The following is a 20459-nucleotide window of genomic DNA, read 5'->3' as shown; positions in this document are numbered from 1 at the left end:
TCCTGGGTCCAAGCGCTCTGTGTTATGTAAACACCCAACACTCACTGTCAAAGAATAAAAAACATTAATTTCCACTTCAAAGGGCCTCCTCTACTGCTCGTAAGGAAAGTGGCATGTTAAGTGTTGTATAGGTTAAACTTGACGATGAGAGATAGAGGTTTTCTTTAAAAGGGATTTCTTTTTTTTGTACATTTTAACTCTTTGTTTGTTGTCCTAGCAATGCAAAAGAGCAATCCCGGTTTCTTGAATTTGAAATCGCAGCTCAATCGCTTCACTCAAAGAGTTAGCGACCTTGATGAAGTTGCCTGACCTTCCTTTGGTTTCTTTTCAATCCAGTTGGAAAACTCTGAAGTCCTGCTACCTGAATGCAAAATAATCTGAAAGCTAAATGCAGAGAACCAGAAGGGTCTACTCTGAGGTGCTAGGACAGCTTTCACTTATTTAATGGAGAGCAAAGAGACAGTCTTTTGTCGTTTCTGCATTGATTATTATAGACTATGGAAGAAGCTGACTTTCAGAAATGACCACAAGAGGCGTAGAGCTGAAATTTGCACTACATTTTGTATGCAGATTTCCCGTTTATTGACTCACATCTGTCAACGCTGCAGGGGGACAGAAATTATAGCCGCACACCCCTTGAGGTAGTTTCTCCAGAAATAATTATCTAAGCAGAAGCAACAGCTGATCAGATACAAACAACACATTAAAAAAAAAGGTTACCACATTAAGATGCAAACTGAAAATATCATGTTTCATGATGTTTCAATGAAGAACTTAATTTGTCTCCAAGCAATCGGTATGTTGTGCACCAGTCAAATATATAACGAATCGTCAAGCCCTGATTATAGTAAATCATAATAGATTATTATTATTATTTTCTTTTTAATGCATTTACCCATGAAATTACACATCACATACTTCTGAAGTGATTGTCCTCCCCTGGTTTAGATGAATTGAAGTGTAGTGTGTGTCAGTCAAGTGACAGAATATAGAGAAAGGTGTGAGGGGGTGTCAACGAGAGTGGATACTCATTCTTGCAAAATGAGGGTTGACAATGAATGATCAGATTAGATTGTTGTATCCCTCGTAGGTTCAGTATAGCAAGTTTGGCGTGTTGATAAACGCTGGGTGGATCTGTCACAAATGAAGGACTGACAGTACATACAGAGGACTCCAGTGCCATCTACGCATCTTAGAGTAGCTTGAGCATATCCTTGATCAATGCAGTCAGTGCCTGTGAATTGTGCTGAGACTGAAGCCCTTCTGTACGATGCAGGGGAGGAAGAGCCAAGTGAAGGTGCCTGGGTCAATGGAGCGGGAGCCTGTGAATCGTGACAGACTGACAGCACAGGGACATGAAGATCCGCTCTCCCTTCCTATCTGAGGACTCAGGTGTGCAGCGATCAATCCCAGCCTCAGTGTCTGTGTGACAGGGCGGCTGCGGAGAATGAAGCCGCAGACTGTGCATGAATGAGCCAGTCACAGGGAGAGTGACGGGAGGGCAGCCTTGGACCAGTCACCGCAAATCGGGTGAGCACATCCATTAGTATGATTAGCAAATAACCTTTTCTGTGGATTTGCAAGCAGGTCACGTCAAGGTTGTAGCCACGTGTATCCTACAAACATGCACTGCCTGTGTTGGGTCACTTGGGATCTTAATTGTGAAATTTTGTTACACAGTTAGAGAGACTGTGTTACAAATACAGATGCAGAAGGAAACCCAATGCAACACCTAAGGAGGGCAACATTATGCAAGCAGGTGCGTGCTGCTGTAATTTCACTGAGCTGCTGATCTTTGCTGGGAGCCCACAAGACGCCCTCATTTGGTCTTGGAGCTCCTGCAGGTTAGGGAGGGAAAACTGGCTGGGAATTCAACTCAGTGACCCCACTACTGGTTAGTCAGAGACTAGTCAGACTGGGCCTTAGATCAAGGGTCCAGAAGTTCGGTAGGTGAAAAGAAGCTTGACATCAGGTCATCCATTGATCTTCAGTCCTCCTGACCAGTAGGGGTGTCGTAGAACTGAGGAGATATTAGAATTAGGCAGAAAAAAGTGGCAATTTCATTGATTGAAGTAATAAGGTGCAATACAAGCCTGACAGTGCAGACATTTAAAAGCATGCTCTGTGGCTCCTTCAGTTTATCTGAAGGGCAGGAGCGACACAGGCACATGGACTTCTGAAGGTAATGGACTGACAGCGAAGGAGATTACAGGCCTGTAGCTATCAGAAGGGCTGGTGAAAAGGGAGCTAAGTTTCTGTATTCGGCCTGTGAATGACAGCACTGCACATTCAGACTGCTACAATCACAGGGCAGATCTTACATGGAGAATCGGGGAGCAATCAGTACTTACCCTGACAGGTGAGCGACTGACAGCACTGAGGACAAGGCCTTCTGTCTATCCGCAGGGCAAGTATCTACCAGTGCAGCAACACAGAGATGCATGACAGCACTCTGATCAACCACAGCCTCTCTAACACAGAGAAACTGCAGTTACTCAATCCAACCAGATACATACGTACATGTAGTTCAGCACCCTCCAAACACAACAGGAGCTTCTTTTCAGTTTATGATGTGTGGCATGTACGACCTTCTCCTTTTTAAAAGGGAAGTTAAGCCCACACAAATGGGAGAGACTTTTGTAGAAATACTGCTACGTTAAGCGTTAAATAATCTTCGGAGCACTTTTCGAACACGTGTTTTTCGGAAAGTTAGAAACTAGATAAAAACAAATGAAATATGTATTTTAATTTGGGATTTAGGTTTATTTAGTTCTATAATGTATAATTAGATCAAATTATCATTTAATTAATTGAAGGACAAATTTGTTTAAAGACAACAATCAGATGAGTTAGGGAGAGTATGTAGTTAGACCAACTATAAAACACGCAACATTCAAGAACCACTTTATGAACTACAATATGCTTTTGGTCTTTTATCATGATACAAACAATACATACCTCAGTTATGATACGATATATCGTGAAAAGAATGTATCACGATTCATCGATACACAATGTTTCTTATAGGTACAGTTTACAGAAGGCTTAACTGTGGGGAAAATATTTTAGCATATAAGTTGTGCATTTGAGTGTTTCAATGGCTTTCACAAGTTTAAATAGGCAATACTGGCATTCAGAGCCGTGATATTACAAGTATTTAAAATGTCTAGTCTTTCCTTTGTGAGTCAGCATTTTCATTTTCATTTAAAGTAGGAGATTAGAAATCCCAAGTAGAAGGCAGTGGGGTATGGAGTTTGTCCGCCCCGGGTGCAAGTGACAATGCCCCCCACCGAAAACAAATTACAGGGTTTTGCAGGGGTCTAAGTCCTGTATATCCTGGGCCTAAATATGTGCCTTAATACAGGATTATTTATTTTAGGGGTTGAGATTTAAAAAGTAAATCAACGTTACTTGTGTCTATGAAAAGTAATTACAAAATAATGTATTTATATTAGAATTTTAAAACCACAAACTTGTCTTAGCACACAGTATATTTCAAAGTAAGTAAAGTCCACATATTTAAGCATAAAGTATTTACACACAGAAAAAAAAGTGGTGAAAGATAGAACCAGACACCAATGAAACAGAGATTTATATTTCACTAACAAAAACAAAAAAATGGTTTGGTTTACATGCACTTGAAAATCCACACTACAGTCCTGACTGTGCTACTAAGTGGCTTGACAATAGACTCTCGTCGTGAACTGAAGGATGATCTCGTCCCAATGCTAATGCAAGAGTGTATCGACTTTACATTTTGGCCACTAGTCCTGAGCAACGATACCACCGGAGTACCCAACGTCGTCAAGTTCTAGTGCAAAAAGCTCTGAATAATAGGAATAGAGGCCAATCTTCCGACATGTTTCTGTTTGTGTAGTGTGTGACAGATCCTCTCACGAAATAACCATTCAAAAATGACTTGTACATCTTGAGAACGTTAGCAGTACAAATTCATAGTCAGACGGAACACATTTACACTCTTTGCAATGTCAGCATTCTGACCATATCTACACACACACCCTGGTTAGTATTACATTCTGATACTGACAGCCCTGTTTAGTATTCAGTTTTTTAAGGAAAAATGAGGTGTTAACATCAAAAACCGACCATCAAAGTATATATTGAAATGTTTGCATTTATGGTTGTAATTAAAGTTCCTAGTGATGATGTAACTTTATACACTATACATATTGAACAATTTTTTTTGCCCCAAATTATTTGGTTTAAATAAATAAATAAATTGAGATGAACATCACCCACTGTACAACACGAAAGTGAGTTGTACATTAAATTGTGAAGAGATGCCTGGCCTACCTGTTTGAAGTGTGTCTCAGGGGTCCTTTACTTTAGTGCAATAGTTCCAACATACAAATAAAAATCTTACTTAAACACAAATGGCCGTTCAGTCCAAAAGCTTACAGAACAACTTCAATAGAAAAAAGCCTTCCACCTGTGGAAAGATTGGGGAATGGGGTCCACAAGTCTGTGGTAATTGCAACTTTTTCTCCCTTTAAAAGTTTTGTATGAACAGCTCAGCAAGATTTTCTTAAGTCAAAAAGGTCGAGAGACAATAAAAAGCACCCAGCCGTGTCAAACCATATTAGCGAGCCTAAGTTTGAACGTAGTGTGAAGTATGGCACTCTCTTCATAGGGGATAATGTGATCACGCCCTGTTTGGCCAAATCTATAGCAAACGTTGTTAAGGATGTTTGCTTTTTATTGCCATCAGTAACTCCATCCACAACAATTCTGAATGTTTTCATTTCAAACTATGAAGCACTGAACTTGTGTTTTTTTGTTACGGCAATTTTGTTTGGCATAATTACTTACATACCACGGTTTTCTCGTCCGGTTCCTCAAAATACTTCCAAATGCAGATTCCTTTGTTTGAAGATGCCATTTTAAATATAGAACAAACTCAGAAAAAAAACCCTTGTCAAATTACAATAACAAGGGCGGCACGGAACTATTGTATGGTGGGATGATGTCCAGATTTTGCCACAGTGCCCCAATGAAGCGCCAGATCGACTCAGCTTAGTTGGCCCCAGTGTCAATCTTTGTTGCACCAATTGGAAAAGCTACTTGAAGGCAATTGCCAAACCCTTTCCCTTTTATAATATCCGCCCTTACTGTGGCACCACAGAATAGAGACGTCGCCTGATGACTACTATTTAATGAGTGACTTAAGTATTTTTTTATCACACCACTGTAAACAATGCACCTGGGACAATATGTAGATCGTGTAATTGTAAAGGTGCATCTCAAAGATGCAAAATTGCAAATTTTAAGGAGGGATTGAATGTAAATACCGGATTGAAGTAATGATTCTTGCGATCGCAATATGAGTATGGATGTGGGGTCATGAAAATTGGTGGGGTCTAATTCAATTCTTGATACGCCCTATGTGGTCTTCAAATAAGTCGTGCAGTATAGTTTGTAGAGATCGGCTGTGTGCATAAAGTTACTTGTTAATTTGACTTTCCCAAATAATGAACGGTGTATATTGGAGCTGAACAATTTTTTACTTTTGATTATGTTAATTGTACAAGGTTTTCTTGATCACACATTGCCATACACGGTACTGATGAAAAACTAATACAATAACTTTTCAAAAGAAAATAGTGTGTAAACAGGTATATGTACATACAAGACTGTAAAAACAAAAGTACTTTTTAAATCTAAAATGATAGTAATGCGATTTATCTTGCGCGTCGCTCGCAGCACAGAATCTAATTTGAGCTGCTGCAGCCCGCAGTTTTCTGATCGAAATGTTACTGCCGAAGCACTGATATATATATCAATATATATATATATATATTATATAATATATATTATATATAGTTATAATCAAAAAGTTTAATTGTACATCATTCCGCAAGATTCAATTACTTTCAATGAAAATCTATAAGGTGTTGTGGTGTTTATATATCTGACACGTTACAGATTTAATTTCTATCGTCGCGTATAACCCTACTAAACTTATAGCCTTTCCTTCGGATTCCACATAAACAAAACAGATAAAACAGTACATAAGGTAACCAAAAGAAAAGTAAATATGTTTTTCTGTTTGGGTAATTCAAAGTTTTATAGTTCTTGGTGGTCGGGAATGTAAATAAAAAATAGAAGGTTCTTCAGACTCGATAGATGAAAGGGTACAGCAGGGTAAAGCGTAATTTATGACTCACGAACGTACTGAGATAAATAAATACATGTATTAAAAAATGCGCTTGTGAGAACTGCGAATTCAAACACTGTTTTTACGTTTTTCAGAGTTTCTTTTGCTTTTTCTGTAAGCATTAAATCGATTTCTACATTGTTATATTTTTTCATTTGTTTTAATATTTAATTGTTGCTTGATTAAAATAAATAGTGAATAACAATACAGACAATGTAAATAAATAACCCATGTCATTAATGCCTACTATTTTTATACTGTATATCTATGTTTGCACCATGCCTTTTTAGCACCTTAAAGGGCCTGGCACACCAGCGCTTCGACAATTAGTAAAATACAAATGAAAAAACCCTAATGCTTTCATGTGGCATAGAGTGTGTCGCGCAGATAGGACATGGTCGAAGGTCTTTAATTACGACTGATGCTAAAAAAAAAAACACGAAATAGGCTTCGCAATGTAAATCACGCTTTATGGGAGGAAGGTAGGGACGCAAATAAGGACGACCCTAATCTATGGTCGATCCCGTATATCGTCTCCGACACATGGCTCAACAAACTCGGAGGCAGGATAGAAAATATCTTTTGTTCATAGTTACAATAAATAGTATTTCTAACGTGTTATAGTTTAGGACCCCTATATGACCAGACCGGACATGTAGAAGGATAGCAGTTGAATGTAAAAACGATAGACTCTTGGTGCATAGGTAATAGACTCGATGCATCTTCCACATAGACGACGACGTATTGACTAATTAAACACAAGTCACAACCCGTGACGTTTAAGAGAACGACGAAAACGTTGCAATTCATGTCGTATTGCGAACATGAAAATTGTCGTACCCGTTTGGATGTCAATAGTCTTAAGGAATGCCACTATAGACACATATTCAGAACAACAACACGGTCGTGAAACACACCAAAACCCCCGTCCACAGTTAAACTTCACTAAGTGTCACTACGGAACAAACAACACAAGCCCCGTGAATAAACCAAAGATTTAACTCAAAGAATGTGTCTTTCAAAGGTTTTGACTCTACAGCTGGTTTAATAGTCTAAAATGCGTTTTCAAAAATCAATCAATCAGAATCAGGACATCATAAGATGTAAGATACCATTGTCACATTTGATATTGAGAATATCAGATCCTGGGGATATACCACTGAGACAGTCTATATGTATGGGCTATTTAGAACTTACATTTGTCCTATTCAAAGGCATCAAATACTTATTTATTCTGGAACTCCGTAGAAATGAAAATTTGATTCTGCATAACATGATTAATTAGTGAACACCATTGTACAACGCAAATTATCTTGCAGCATTTTGCAGGTTTTCAGGGAGAAGAAAGAAAGCATGGTACTATCCCAGTTCCAGAGGCAGAATACAGTAATCAGTCATTCCTTACTACGATCGCCTCTGGTATAAGTCAGAGTTTAAAGTCCCTAGCAACAGTACATGTGTGTATTCAGCGTAAGTCTCAAAATTTGGAATGTATTTCTTCAGTCATTCATTGGTTGTTGCAGACAATCCCATTTGAACTTCACCTTTCTTGTATATTACTGAACAAAAAAAAAAAAAAAAAATTATTGAAGTTCTACCATTTTTCATGGCTGAAATGCTGATGATGGCAATCCATAAAGGATGAAAATATCTTATTTAATCGTCCACATTTTACAGTGTTTGTATTCACGAAGTAATTTGTATGGACGGATTTTGCTCTTTTTATGGGCTATAAACTTTCTTTGGAATGTTGTATTGCATGTAGACTGAATAATTAAATGATTTGTCTATTAAGGTTAACACTTTGTTTTTTAACTAATACTTTTAGTAACATAAAATACTGTGTAGTTTATTATTAATTCTGTTGGCTTTAATTTCTGTTGAAAGAATTCATGGTTATCCCAGTTCCAGAGGCAGTGAGTAACATCACAAACTACGAGGGCCTGGAAATAGGAGACTCCCAAGTCCATAAACAGTACATTTAGATTCAGAGTAAGGCCTGTGGATGATGCTTCGGAAACTAAGCGGTGTTACATATCCCAGGTGTGAACTTAGCTGTTTGGCTAGACGAACAAAAAAAAAAAAAAAAAGTATGAAGTTTACCGTTTTTAGGCTAAGCTGGACATGGCAATACCAAAGGATGACAATATCTAATTTATCAGTCAACATTATTAAATCTAACGCGAATAATTTGTAGGACGGATTTTTGACTTATACATCTTATACGACTTTGACGTGTATTGATGTAAACTAACAATTAGAGGAATTGGGAATCAGGTTAACACGTGTTTTTAACTAAGCGTTAGTAACAATCACTGAGTCCCTAAGTAAAAAAAGTGTGTGCGACAAATTTTGCTAAATTCGTGTTTCGGGTCGTTGAACATACACCCCAGGGATGGAAATAAGACTCTTGTTGCATAGCAGTTTCACCCATTCCCGGTTTTAATACAAGCTTGATTAGCAACAGTGTATAGGTAACAAGCTAATAAAACCAGGAATGGATCAAACAGCTATGCAAAGGGAGTCTATTGTTTCCTGTAATATGACGTGTTCCTGAGGTCGATGTCGGGCTTTATCTAATTTAAATTCAGGTTATGGACTAAATGGTAGATAATCATGCAAGTGCGGAATGACCATTTAGTTTTTTTCCTTAACCCTTAGCGGTCCATTTATCAGGCTTGTAGGTGGTCAGGAGCAATTGATTTCACCATACGTTGTTTAAGGAGTATTCGGTAGACCATAGTAAACAAAAGGACATGAGTAGCATCTCCAGTAAGCCACCCTGATTTCACAGACGTCTTACCGGTCGGACTACTAAGTAAATCCTCGCTGATCAACGTCGTTTGATGACCAGTTCGCAATAATGCAACACAGTCATTATTCACAATGATACCATCTGAAAAAAAGATCTGCAACTATCCGAGAATTCCTTTGAGTAGGTGAAAAAACAACTATTCACTTTGTGGTAGTGCTAACTTGGTGCAGGGCCCTCTGAGTATTTTCTCAGATACGCCCCTTTTTTCAGCTTCATTTGGCTCCTATCGGTCTTACTCGGCCATTGAAAGTTTTTCTCTGCTTTTTCCAAAGAAAAAAACGACAGAGAGCTGTGCTTTATGTCTTTCTCAACTCAGCCTGACCTGCCCTTTTACATTAGGAGCCTGGACAGGAACCATCCCAATTCCAGGATAAAATAATGTTTTAGGGAAATACTAAATGTGTCTTTCCTTGCAGCATTCAGTCTCGATAATGAGCAACCAGATTATGATATGGACTCTGAAGATGAGACATTACTCAACAGGCTAAACAGGAAGATGGAAATTAAACCAGTTCAGTTTGAAACAATGATAGACAGGCTGGAGAAAGCCAGTTCAAACCAGGTATTATAAGCTGAAACGTGTACTATTAATTTAATATAACTGCTATTATTTAATTGAACCTATTATAATATTTCCTCATTTATGTAATTATTTCCTAGCTTGTAACTATTCAAGAAGCAAAACTGCTACTAAATGAGGATGATTATCTTCTGAAGTCTGTATATGACTACTGGGTGAGAAAAAGAAAGAACTGCAGAGGGCCCTCTCTCATTCCCCAAATTAAACAGGAGAAGAGAGATGGATCGACCAACAGTGACCCCTATGTGGCCTTTCGAAGGAGAACAGAGAAGATGCAGACAAGAAAAGTAAGGATCCTGTTTTTAAACTGCTCCTTAAATATTTGTAGAATCAATCAATTATTTTTTTATTGATATGTCCTTCTGGTTAAGAGAAGATGCCTTATTTTAATGATCCCTGGCACTGTTAACTTGTGCTGCAAATAAGTAATTAAACTTTTGCAACATACTAATTGTTTTGCTTTGTAAAAGCTAGAGAAAGTTAAACAGTCTTTTTAAAAAGGCAATTGTAGTGCCACATCACCAAGTCTGAGTTAATATTTACTGTCAGAGCTTCGTATACTGGCTTGGAATTTGCAAGATTATACTGCATGCAAAATGTGTTTGTAGCCTTGACGTTATCCTCTTTCCAAATTAAGTTCCTTTAATGTTTTTGTTCAGTAAAAATGACCTGTTTTACTGCCACTGTGCTTTAACCTCTGGCCATATAAATGATACAGACCACACACTTTGGGATAGTGTGTTCACATTTGATCATTTAGTAAAATTCCCTTACCATTAGCTGGGTGTGATACTGACATACTTGTTTTCTGTTATGTGTAAGAACAAATCCTTCTGTCAGAATTAATACTGAAAGTTTGCAAACCTGATTTTGCCCCAGAGTTCAAGATTCAATTAAGCATATAATCAACTATCTTAAACCCTTTTAAAAAAATATTGCATTCTAGTTTTCTTTCATTTTCATAAATATTTTTTTTTATAACAAACTGGCTGTTCTGAGTTAGTGACTTTTTTTTATATACGTAATTTTTTTTATATACATTTTTGCAATTTGTTTATTTTCTCTTCTAGAATCGGAAAAATGATGAAGCTTCTTATGAGAAGATGTTAAAATTAAGGCGGGAGTTCAGTAGGACAGTAACCATTCTAGAAATGATAAAAAGACGAGAAAAGTCTAAACGGGAATTGCTTCATCTTACATTGGAGGTTGTGGAGAAAAGGTAAATTGACTTAAACACTGTTTTAATATTTCATAGTTGCAAAAAGCCATGAAAAAATCTCTCAATTTGAATTTTTGCTTCTTGTGTAGATATCAGTTGGGTGACTTTGGTGGTGAAATTCTGAATGAGGTGAAGATTCCTCGACCAGAGAAATCTATCTACAGCACTCCTATATCTCTTCATAACGGAAAGCACCACAAAGTTCTAGAATTTAAAATTAAGGTAAAAATAACTGAATTCATACAATATGTTGTATTTATTTCTGTTCCCGTATCACAACAGCATTTTTTATTAGCAGTAAAAAATTTAAACAGTAAGATTTCAGCAATATCAAGTTTTGTTTTTCAACTATAGCCATTATCTATGGATATGCCAGATGTTGTTTTTTTTTAGGGGTTTCTTCCATATTCGAGAAACCATGTCAGGGTCTTGACACATTTTATAGCAGAAACTTGTGCTTATGAAACAAATGTTTTTAATTTTGTTAAATTCTTAATGTAACAGCATCCCCACACCACATCTCAGTTAAGGAGGACGGTCATGATTTTGTCAGACCAAAGAAGAAATACCTGAAGAAAACTAAACTGGACTTTCATACCACTGAGCCACTACCTGCGATTAATAAGAGTGTGAACTACCTGCGATTACTAAAGGTATGAAAAACAGTATGACTACTAGTCTTTGACAGATGTCTATCAGGTAGGATATATTGGGGGGGGGGGGGGGGGGGGGGGGGTTTCGGCGGCGAGGCGACACGGAACCATTTTGGGCTTTACTGACTGGTATTAGCAGATAAACATTTCATTCAAATAACCGCTAATGTTGTTTATGCAGTTATCAACAATTATAACCCTATTGTCTCTCGAAACTAATGTCCAACAAGATTAATGAAACGTCAGTATTTTTAATGCTAGTTTACATTTCTTTTTTTTTCCCCTCAGGCTTTATCACCTACATCAGAGCCAGAAGAAGAAAATGACCCAGATGGTTCTTTTGCTTTCAGAAGGAAAGCTGTGTGCCAATACCATGCTGTAAGTGTAAATCATTATCAGTAGAAAGCTCTGGTCTTATTGCTGGTCCCTTTTTATAAAACTGCAGTTGGGTAGAAGTCTGGGGACCTGATTAAAAGTTCAGCAGCTAGATATATGTATGTATGTATTTGAGCTATCCATGGTCTTGTGTAAAATTAGTTATCTTGTTCATACAAAATCGTTTTGCTATTTGCTGTAAATTCCTTATAAATACGTTGGTTTTCTTGATGAACTATTTTGCAAACAACCCTGATGTTAAACTTGGAGTCATAAATAAATAATTTTTGCACTACATTGGGGGGAGTTAAACCATGGTTGATCGCAAGGGACCCTCATTCGGACTTGAAAACGTCAAGCTTCTCAAATTTTTATTGCGTGACGGGAGTGTCGGGAGGAGTTAAGGTTCTGACATTAGACCAACGCCGATCGCCGCGCAACCTTATCCTCGGCCCATACCTTTCAATGAACAACAAAAAGACTAGTCAGTACAAATTGCACATGGTAGATGGTTTAACGTGAAGCAGACTGAAGAAGTATGAAGACAGTTGTCTCAAAAGATCAACTTATGGATTAGAATATTGCTAGTTTTTTTTTTTTTTTTTTTTTATCAGGTTATAAATGTTATTCAGACATTAACTAAACCAAAACTAAAAGACTGATTTAAGGATGTAAATTGGTCCAGTAAGGCACCATTTTAAGGATGTAAATGACTGGAGTCTGTTTAGCACATTTTTGGTATATACATGTATATTAAATGATGCTTTTCCTACCTTGCAGGGTAATTTTGGACCGAGCATCGTCTGATCAAGACCACATTCTTAAGCAGTTGGACCCTGAAATGTTTAACTCCATTCCCAGTAGTTCAACCTCAGACTGTTCCACATGGACCAATGCTTCCAGAACACATTCTGGGAATGCAATGTCACTTAAGGAAGTTTTAAGCAATATTAAAATGTGCCGGTTGCGGTGTTTTCAGCCACAGTCTACACAAATTCGGGACAGTGGAGATGGTTGTAATTCTAGTAAATTGGGACAGACTGTGAATAACAGACAAGTAACCAGAGCGTCTGTTGCACTGTTGAACTCTAGCAGGAATGGAATTTCGGGTAAGTATCAAAGTAAACAATTTTATATCCCGGACTTGTGGCTGGCTTTCAGATAGACTGGTGGTTCTGGTGCTACGTATGCAGGACAAAACAGCCGAGCCTAAAAACCGTTGTTTACCTATTTCTGTATTCTTATTTGTTGGTTTATCGTTATAGTTTTACATGTATTTATACTGAATTGTTTAGAAAACTTCCAGCATTTACTCTAAATGGAATCAGTTTTATCACTCACCTTACTGTATTTCAGATTAAATGCAGTAAACTGTATATTGTCAGGGTATCCTTTTAAGGCAGGTCACCAGTTGGCGACACTACGATATTTTTTTTTTTTCATTGGGGCGACAAGTTTCGCAGGATCATGACTATCACTGGTAGAAGTGGTGTGCTTCGTCTCCGCGACGTCCAAAACTTTGACGGTACCGATATGTTCGATAAAGTCTTACAACGATCAACTGTTTTGCTATTGCCCACAGCTATCTGAGATATACGCGACAACATATGTAGAACTTGACAGAGACTTCCATGATGGTTGTTCAACGTTATGGGCATGTATCAGTCCCTCCGAAGTCATGAGTTGCACGGGGTTCTAGAGGGCGAGCATCAGAACGTCGGTACGATCGGCATGTCCATCCGCAGTCCTTAATTATAGGCGAAAAATATGTACAGGATGTCGACAGACCCTACAATAACTGGGATGTTATTGCGTGTCGAGTAGGGAACGAATTCATAGCCGCACACCCGCTTAGTTCTTGGCAGTACTTGGTGTCCCTCATTTACCCCCTCACATTCCCATTTTTTTTTTTTTTTTTTTTTTTTTTTTTAACTGCAGTGTATGGTTTCTTGAAGGCATGATGAAAAAAAGGTTTTTAAAAAATGTACACACTGATCAAGATTTCTTCACCAAAAGCAAAGAAATGTGGCGTTTGGTTAGCAGTTTGATTTACGGTAGCAAAAGTACATTTGATTAGACGTAAGTCATATTTATATGTTACAAAATTATGTATTGTTATTTGTCGTGTGTTACAAGTGATGGGATACCAGGGAGTGAATTGGTGGGATGCTGTCTTCTACGCGTCAAACGGTATTTTGAAATGTTAACAGTGGCTTTTTTTTTTTTGTCTACAGTTTACAAGAAGTGCAGTCTACTAGTAAGACATCTAGTTTTATGTTAAAACCAGTATTGAGTAGCAGTCATACTTTCATAGAAGGTAAATGGTAGTTTTTGCTGTGTATAGTCTTAATGTCCATGTTTAAGTTTAAGAGGAAACTAATGTTAAATTTCCCCTGAAAAGCATTCAGAGATTTGCAAAACTTGCAGACTGTGGCTGTAATCTATAGATTTGGAAAGTTTCTCTGCTGCCTCCTTCCACATCTTATGTCTAATTTTGAGCCATCTGGGATCCTTGTCTGAAGTTGTGCATTCTTTATTCTATTGATGGTGTATTTTAAAGTTAACTTCTCACTCTTTGCATTTTTTATTTATGTATTGTTTGTATTTTCACATTGTTAGTTTTAAATAATTTAGTGTTTCTGCAAATGAATGGGTATGCTTCAAGGTTCTAAAATAGAATTTCTACAAAGTGCAGCAGTAATAAACAGTTTCATGTCCTATTAAATATTGAACCATTTCAGGCTGTTTTAATTTAAGGAAAGAGAAGCCGATTTCCCAAAGGATGTAATGTTGTTACCTGATTGGAAGAATGTTTTCCTACAATGCTAAATACTTTTGGTTTGCAGTTGTGGTCTGACTCTGTTGCTGTACAGTTATAGGTGGCATTACAGAAGAGCAGTTTCAGACACATCAACAGCAGCTGGTTCAGATGCAGCAACAGCAGCTGGCACAACTCCAACAGAAACAGCAATCCCAGCATTCCACACGCCCAGCACATCCAAACTCGCAGGTAATGTTTAGATTTCTACTGTTATCCGGTTATTGTGCATTTTGTAAGGGATAAACGGCACATATTGAATCTGTAAAAGAGTACCATTATTCACAAATGATAGTGAAATTGCTGCTGTTCCTGAGCCTATCCAGAAGAAATATGAAAAATGAAATTAGAAGGGTGATGTTTATATGGAAATTAATTTGTGATTTATGCCAACTTTTTTGCATTATGCTAATTTATAACTTTTCATAAACAGTATGAACTGCTAAACTGAAATCCCAAGCCATTTGAAATGTGTAGTGTTATAACTGACTGTTGTGTAGTTAAATGGTATTCGCTTTTCTGTTCAATTGTTCTGACTTGGGTTTCATTGACAAATCAACTATTTTCTGTGGATTTGTAGCATAAACTCAATTCTTTAATCAACAATATATCAAAGGGAATTTAAATGTAGTCTTCAATGTTCTTCCCTAAATTATTTCCATATTTTACAAACATTTGGCAATTTGAAACGGTTACCCTTTTCACCAAGATTAAGCAAGTTTGAGTGTTTGATATTACATTGTGTAACCCACTTCTACTATTTTAACTGCTTGTTTTGTGTTTTTGTAGGTATCTGGCACTTCAGACTGCATGTCAAAAACTCTGGATTCAGCAAGTGCCCATTTTGCTGCATCAGCTGTAGTCAGTGCCCCAGGTCCAGGACTCAGCGTGTCTAAGGACAACAGAGTTCACAGCAGCAACATCAATGGTGTCGTCCAGCCTTCAGGTGAGTGCAGATTCTACTTTTTATGATCAGTTTGGGATATACTTTATCATTCTAGTATAACAAAGATAGTGATATTTATGTAGTCTTTACCTCCCTACTTCATAATCTGATAACATATAGAAGAATATATTTCATACCAAATGCCAGAAAGTAAACACATATTGTGTAGATAAAAAAGCACTTTATAAACACACTGTATTACAGATCTATGCTGTTACGTAAAGAATAATAACTTGAGTTGGTTTGGATTGTGGTTTTATATTAGTTTTAGCAACTTTACTGACATACATAGACGGAGTAAGTGAAAACACATTAAGAAACAAAGTAGTGACCCATTTTTGTGTTACCCTTTCTATGGACACATACAGTACCGTGAAAAAGTATTTGCCCCCCCGTCTGATTTTCTGCATTTTTGCATATTTTTGACACTGAATTTGGTCAGATCTTCAACCAAAATCTAATATTAGATAAAAGGGACCCTGAGTGAACAAATAACACAACATTTTTATACTTATTTCATTTATTTATAAAAGGTTATGCAACCCCCAATGCCCCTGTGTGAAAAAGTAATCTCCCCTTAGACTCAGTAACTGGTTATGCCACCTTTTAGCAGCAATAACTGCAACCAAACGCTTCCTGTAGTTATTGATCAGTCTCTCACAGCGCCGTGGAGGAATTTTGGCCCACTCCTTCATGCAGAACTGCTTCAATTCAATGACATTTTTGGGTTTTCAAGCATAAACTGCTTGTTTCAGGTCCTGCCACCACAACATCTCAATGGGGTTTAGATCTGTACTTTGACCTGGCCATTCCAGAACTTTAAATTTCTTGTTTAGGCCATTCCAAAACTTAAAATTTCTTGTTCTTCAACCATTCTGATGTAGACTTGCTTGTGTGTTTTGGATCATTGTCGTGCTGCATGACCCAGCTGCGCTTCAGCTTGAGCTCGCAGACGGATGGCCTGACATTCTCCATAGAATTCTGTGATACAGAGCAGAATTCATGGTTCCTTCAATGATGGCAAGTCGTCCAGGTCCTGATGCAGCAAATCATCCCCAAATCATGACACTACCACCATCATGCTTGACTGTTGGTATGAGGTTCTTACAGTGGAATGCAGTGTTTGGTTTTTGCCAGACATAACAGGGCCCATGTTGGCCAAAAAAGTTCAGCTTTTGACTCATCTGTCTATAGAACATTGTTCCAGAACTCTTGAGAATCATCCAAGAGCTTTTTGGCAAACTTGAGACGAGCATTCATGTTCTTCTTAGTGGGCAGTGGTTTCCGCCTTGCTACTGTGCCATGAAACCCATTTTTGCCCAGTGTCTTTCTGATGGTGGAGTCATGAACACTGACCTTAGCCGAGGTTGTTCTAGGTCTCTGTGTGACTTCCTGGATGATCTTTAAGAGATTTTGGCAGGACAGCCACTCCTGGGAAGATTCACTAATGTCCCAAACGTTCTCCATTTGGACAATTTGGTTCTGACTGGTTTGGTGGAGCCCCAGAGCATTAGAATTGGCTTTGTAACTCTTTCCAGACTGATAGGTATCAACAACTTTTTTTTCTCGGAGGTCTTCAGGAATTTCTTTTGATCATGGCACAGTGTGCCTCTAGAACCTGTGTGCTGACAACTTCACTCTGATGGTAGGGTTGCCACCTGGCCCCATAATTCCGGAACTCTTAAGTAATACACACATGAATTGAGCACTAAAGCACTAAGCACTTGCTTAATTTATACTGCTTCTTAATTATCCGAATCATTGTGATAATACAAATCTTACAAAATAAAAAAAGCATCTTGAATAAACACGTGTGTAGGTTTATTCAATATATTTATTTTTATTTTGTACAAAATTATATTTCAGTTCTCAGTATTTAAAATATGCTATTTATATCAGATTAATTAGTAATATATAGCCCTAATTTATATTGACTCTCCCAATTAAATAACAATACTGATCCAGTGTTCACGCTGTCTGGTGTCAGGAATAGTGAACAGCTGCTCAGTATTAATGATTTCAGTTGGAGAAGGTGATCTACTATTAGAAACTATAAAGAAACTTTATATATTTTTAAAACTATTAATAAAATAAATAAATATTGATGTACTTATTTATTTCATTTGTTAAAAGCTATTATTGTATTGTCATGCTGCCTCAAGATAATAAATCAGTAACTTTTTCACACCTGAAGATTGCATGTTTGATTACCTTGCACACCAAACAAACGAAAGAAGCACCAAACTTTGGTGTCATTTTTTTCTCTCAGACTCCCTCTATATACTACTACAACCCACAAAAAGATCTGACCAAATTCAATGTGAAAAATGTGCAAAAATGCAGAAAATCAAACGGCAAATACTTTTTCACAGCACTGTACATATAATAAAGGAAAACATTTTATGTTCTACAGGTACCTCTAAAACTCTTCATTCCGCCAGCACAACTTTGACGGCCAGCCCAACAATCTCTACAGTACAGCTTGTAAGGACTGTCAACCACACCACCACCACCAACCACCTCATCCCAGCAATGTGCACAAGTAGTCCCCAGTCTTTGCCAGGGAACAGTTCCTGCCTAGCAACTGCAGTTCATCTCAACAATGTTAATGTTGTTTCCCCTATACATGTGCATCTCGGCACAAGGACTTCAGCACCCTCGCCATCTGCCTTAAAACTTGCCACTGTAGGTACCAATGTGGACAGGGTGCCAAAGCTGACACCCAGTAATGCCATTAGCAGCATAGCAAGGTGAGTAAACTGATAGAAATAGAAAAAATAGTAAGGTTGTGGCAATACATATTTTTTATTTATTTATTTATTTATTTTACAATTTATTTCTTCCTTGATGCATTGATGTAATGAAATATTGTAAATAATGAAATAAGCGCACAGCGATAAGTGCATTTTTTGGCAATTTAGGAATACAGTAGTTTCCTTTTTTCTGTCTATTTGAAAATTCTTTATTCATAAATAAAGCTGATTTATTTTCTTGGGTTTTTGAGTTATGCTTATTTGAAAATAACATAAATTTCCAGAACAAACTCATGGAAATATGCAGAAATGTTTAGAAAACATACTGCCAAAAGGAAGGTTATTTTAACTGTTTCTTGTGGCTATAATGTATGATTTAAGTAAAGTTACTAACTAGTATTATCCTACTGTATAATCCCTTCAGAAACAATGATTTTAGGAATGTTTGTTTTGCAAAGCTCTAGCATGTTAAACATCCCCACCCTTTTGGACAAAAAAAAGGTAATTTTAATACAGATGCACTTAAATATTTACCAGGGCTAACATTTTAACAAGGAATGTCTACATTTCATGGATCACCTTGGAATGGAGGGATGAAATAAAAAGTAATTAAAAATTAATAAATTAAAGTGTTCCTTTCTTTTAGGGAGAGCCATGAACCAGAAAGACTTGCTTTAAATGGGATTTCAGAGACCACAGTGGCAATGGAAGTGACATAGACCAAGCCAGCTGGACTTATAGCTATGAAAAACAGTTGTGGCAGGCATAAATGCAAAATGTGTATCCCTTAGAATGTCAGGGATGTGCAACATGGACCTAATAAATCGAGCATATCAAAATATTAGAGAATTTGTCAAATATCTATGTACATTTTGTAAAATTGGGAAGATCACTACCTTGTAAAATAGTATATTTGTATCATTAGTATGTTATTTCTGTTACTTGAATTCTAGATATTTGTCATCATGCTTTTGCACTTGAAATGCAACCGAATGGAGAGGAAAGAAACGTGCAACAGTTTGTTTTGCGATCATGAAAATTGATCCAATGTCACTTGTTTTAACTATTTATTTTGCCATGTTTACATTTTGTATCTTGTACAAATAAATCACTTTGTCTACAAAAATATTGATTTTGCATAGTTAGCATATTTAAAGTTTGTGTGTGTATCTATACATACATATAATTTTTTTTTTTTTTTTAAGAAATGTAAGTATTCACTTGGTTAATTGTTTCACAGTTTGATTAGATGGTCTTTTGGTAACAACTTTAGAGACATTTCATTGTTAAGACAAAAGTATTTTCTATTACTTTGCCAGGGAAATGCGGATGGATCTTTTTTTTTATTTTTTATGTTGTAGGAGTTACCGTTAAGTTGTTTTGATGTAAAAACATGCCATTGTATCCATAGAACCTTTTTTTTATGAAACAAAAAAATGTATGCATCTGACAGTCCAGTCTACAATTTTTTTTTTTTTTTAAACAAGACAAATCAACTTTTTTTATAAAATATTTGCATTTTAAAACACACTGGGGGTAAAGTCATTAAATCATCAGGTATGGGTAATTTTATCTGTTATCTTATATAATCTTACAAATTATTGGAGATTCGCCAAACCATCCCTTGGAAGAGGGAAGGGTAAAACTCAAACATTTCAGATTTTTTTTTTTTGTAATGTTTCCTGTGGCCACAAGGCAAGTAAGATGGAAAAACCTGTCTATGTATTAGGTCTAACTTTTACATAGTGTAGTGTGTTCATGTAAAGATTTGCTAGCTGTGTTAGTTATCTAAACATTAGTTTACGCACTACTTCAGACAAATTTTCCTTGTTACTACTTGTTGGGATAAATTAAAAAAAAAAAAATGCAGGGAAATAAATATACGTGTATACATATCAAAACTTTGGTTTTGATGTCTGAATTTTTTCTAACTGAAAAGAACTGACAAATGCAGCACCTGTTAATACATAGATATGCAAGTATTTTAAGCACCACCTTCCTGCAGTGTGGATTGATGGCCCTCAAAGCAGGGTAAGGACATGGAACAAATCAAATTGCTGCCACCTAGTGGTTCTCAAAGTTTACTATTTTATCCTAAAGAAGCAAAATTATATTGTTTATTTTG

The 20459-nt window shown here is 36.9% G+C and overlaps 1 protein-coding gene across 1 annotated transcript; it reads left to right on the top strand.

Moving 5' to 3' along the window:
• The first annotated feature begins 1355 nt into the window (after positions 1-1355).
• LOC121309299 (enhancer of polycomb homolog 2-like) lies at positions 1356-19990 on the top strand. The gene is made up of 12 exons (XM_041242174.1): positions 1356-1392; positions 9407-9552; positions 9651-9857; positions 10641-10789; positions 10879-11011; positions 11294-11337; positions 11731-11820; positions 12598-12926; positions 14691-14827; positions 15425-15581; positions 17995-18331; positions 18981-19990. The coding sequence occupies exons 1-12, from the start codon at positions 1356-1358 to the stop codon at positions 19051-19053; spliced, it is 1839 nt and encodes a 612-aa protein (XP_041098108.1). The 3' UTR covers positions 19054-19990.
• Positions 19991-20459: the final 469 nt, after the last annotated feature.

The sequence above is a fragment of the Polyodon spathula genome, unplaced genomic scaffold (genome assembly GCF_017654505.1).
Source record: "Polyodon spathula isolate WHYD16114869_AA unplaced genomic scaffold, ASM1765450v1 scaffolds_1145, whole genome shotgun sequence".
In the NCBI taxonomy this organism is placed as follows: Eukaryota; Metazoa; Chordata; class Actinopteri; order Acipenseriformes; family Polyodontidae; genus Polyodon; species Polyodon spathula.
This window is presented reverse-complemented; position numbering and strand designations above follow the sequence as displayed.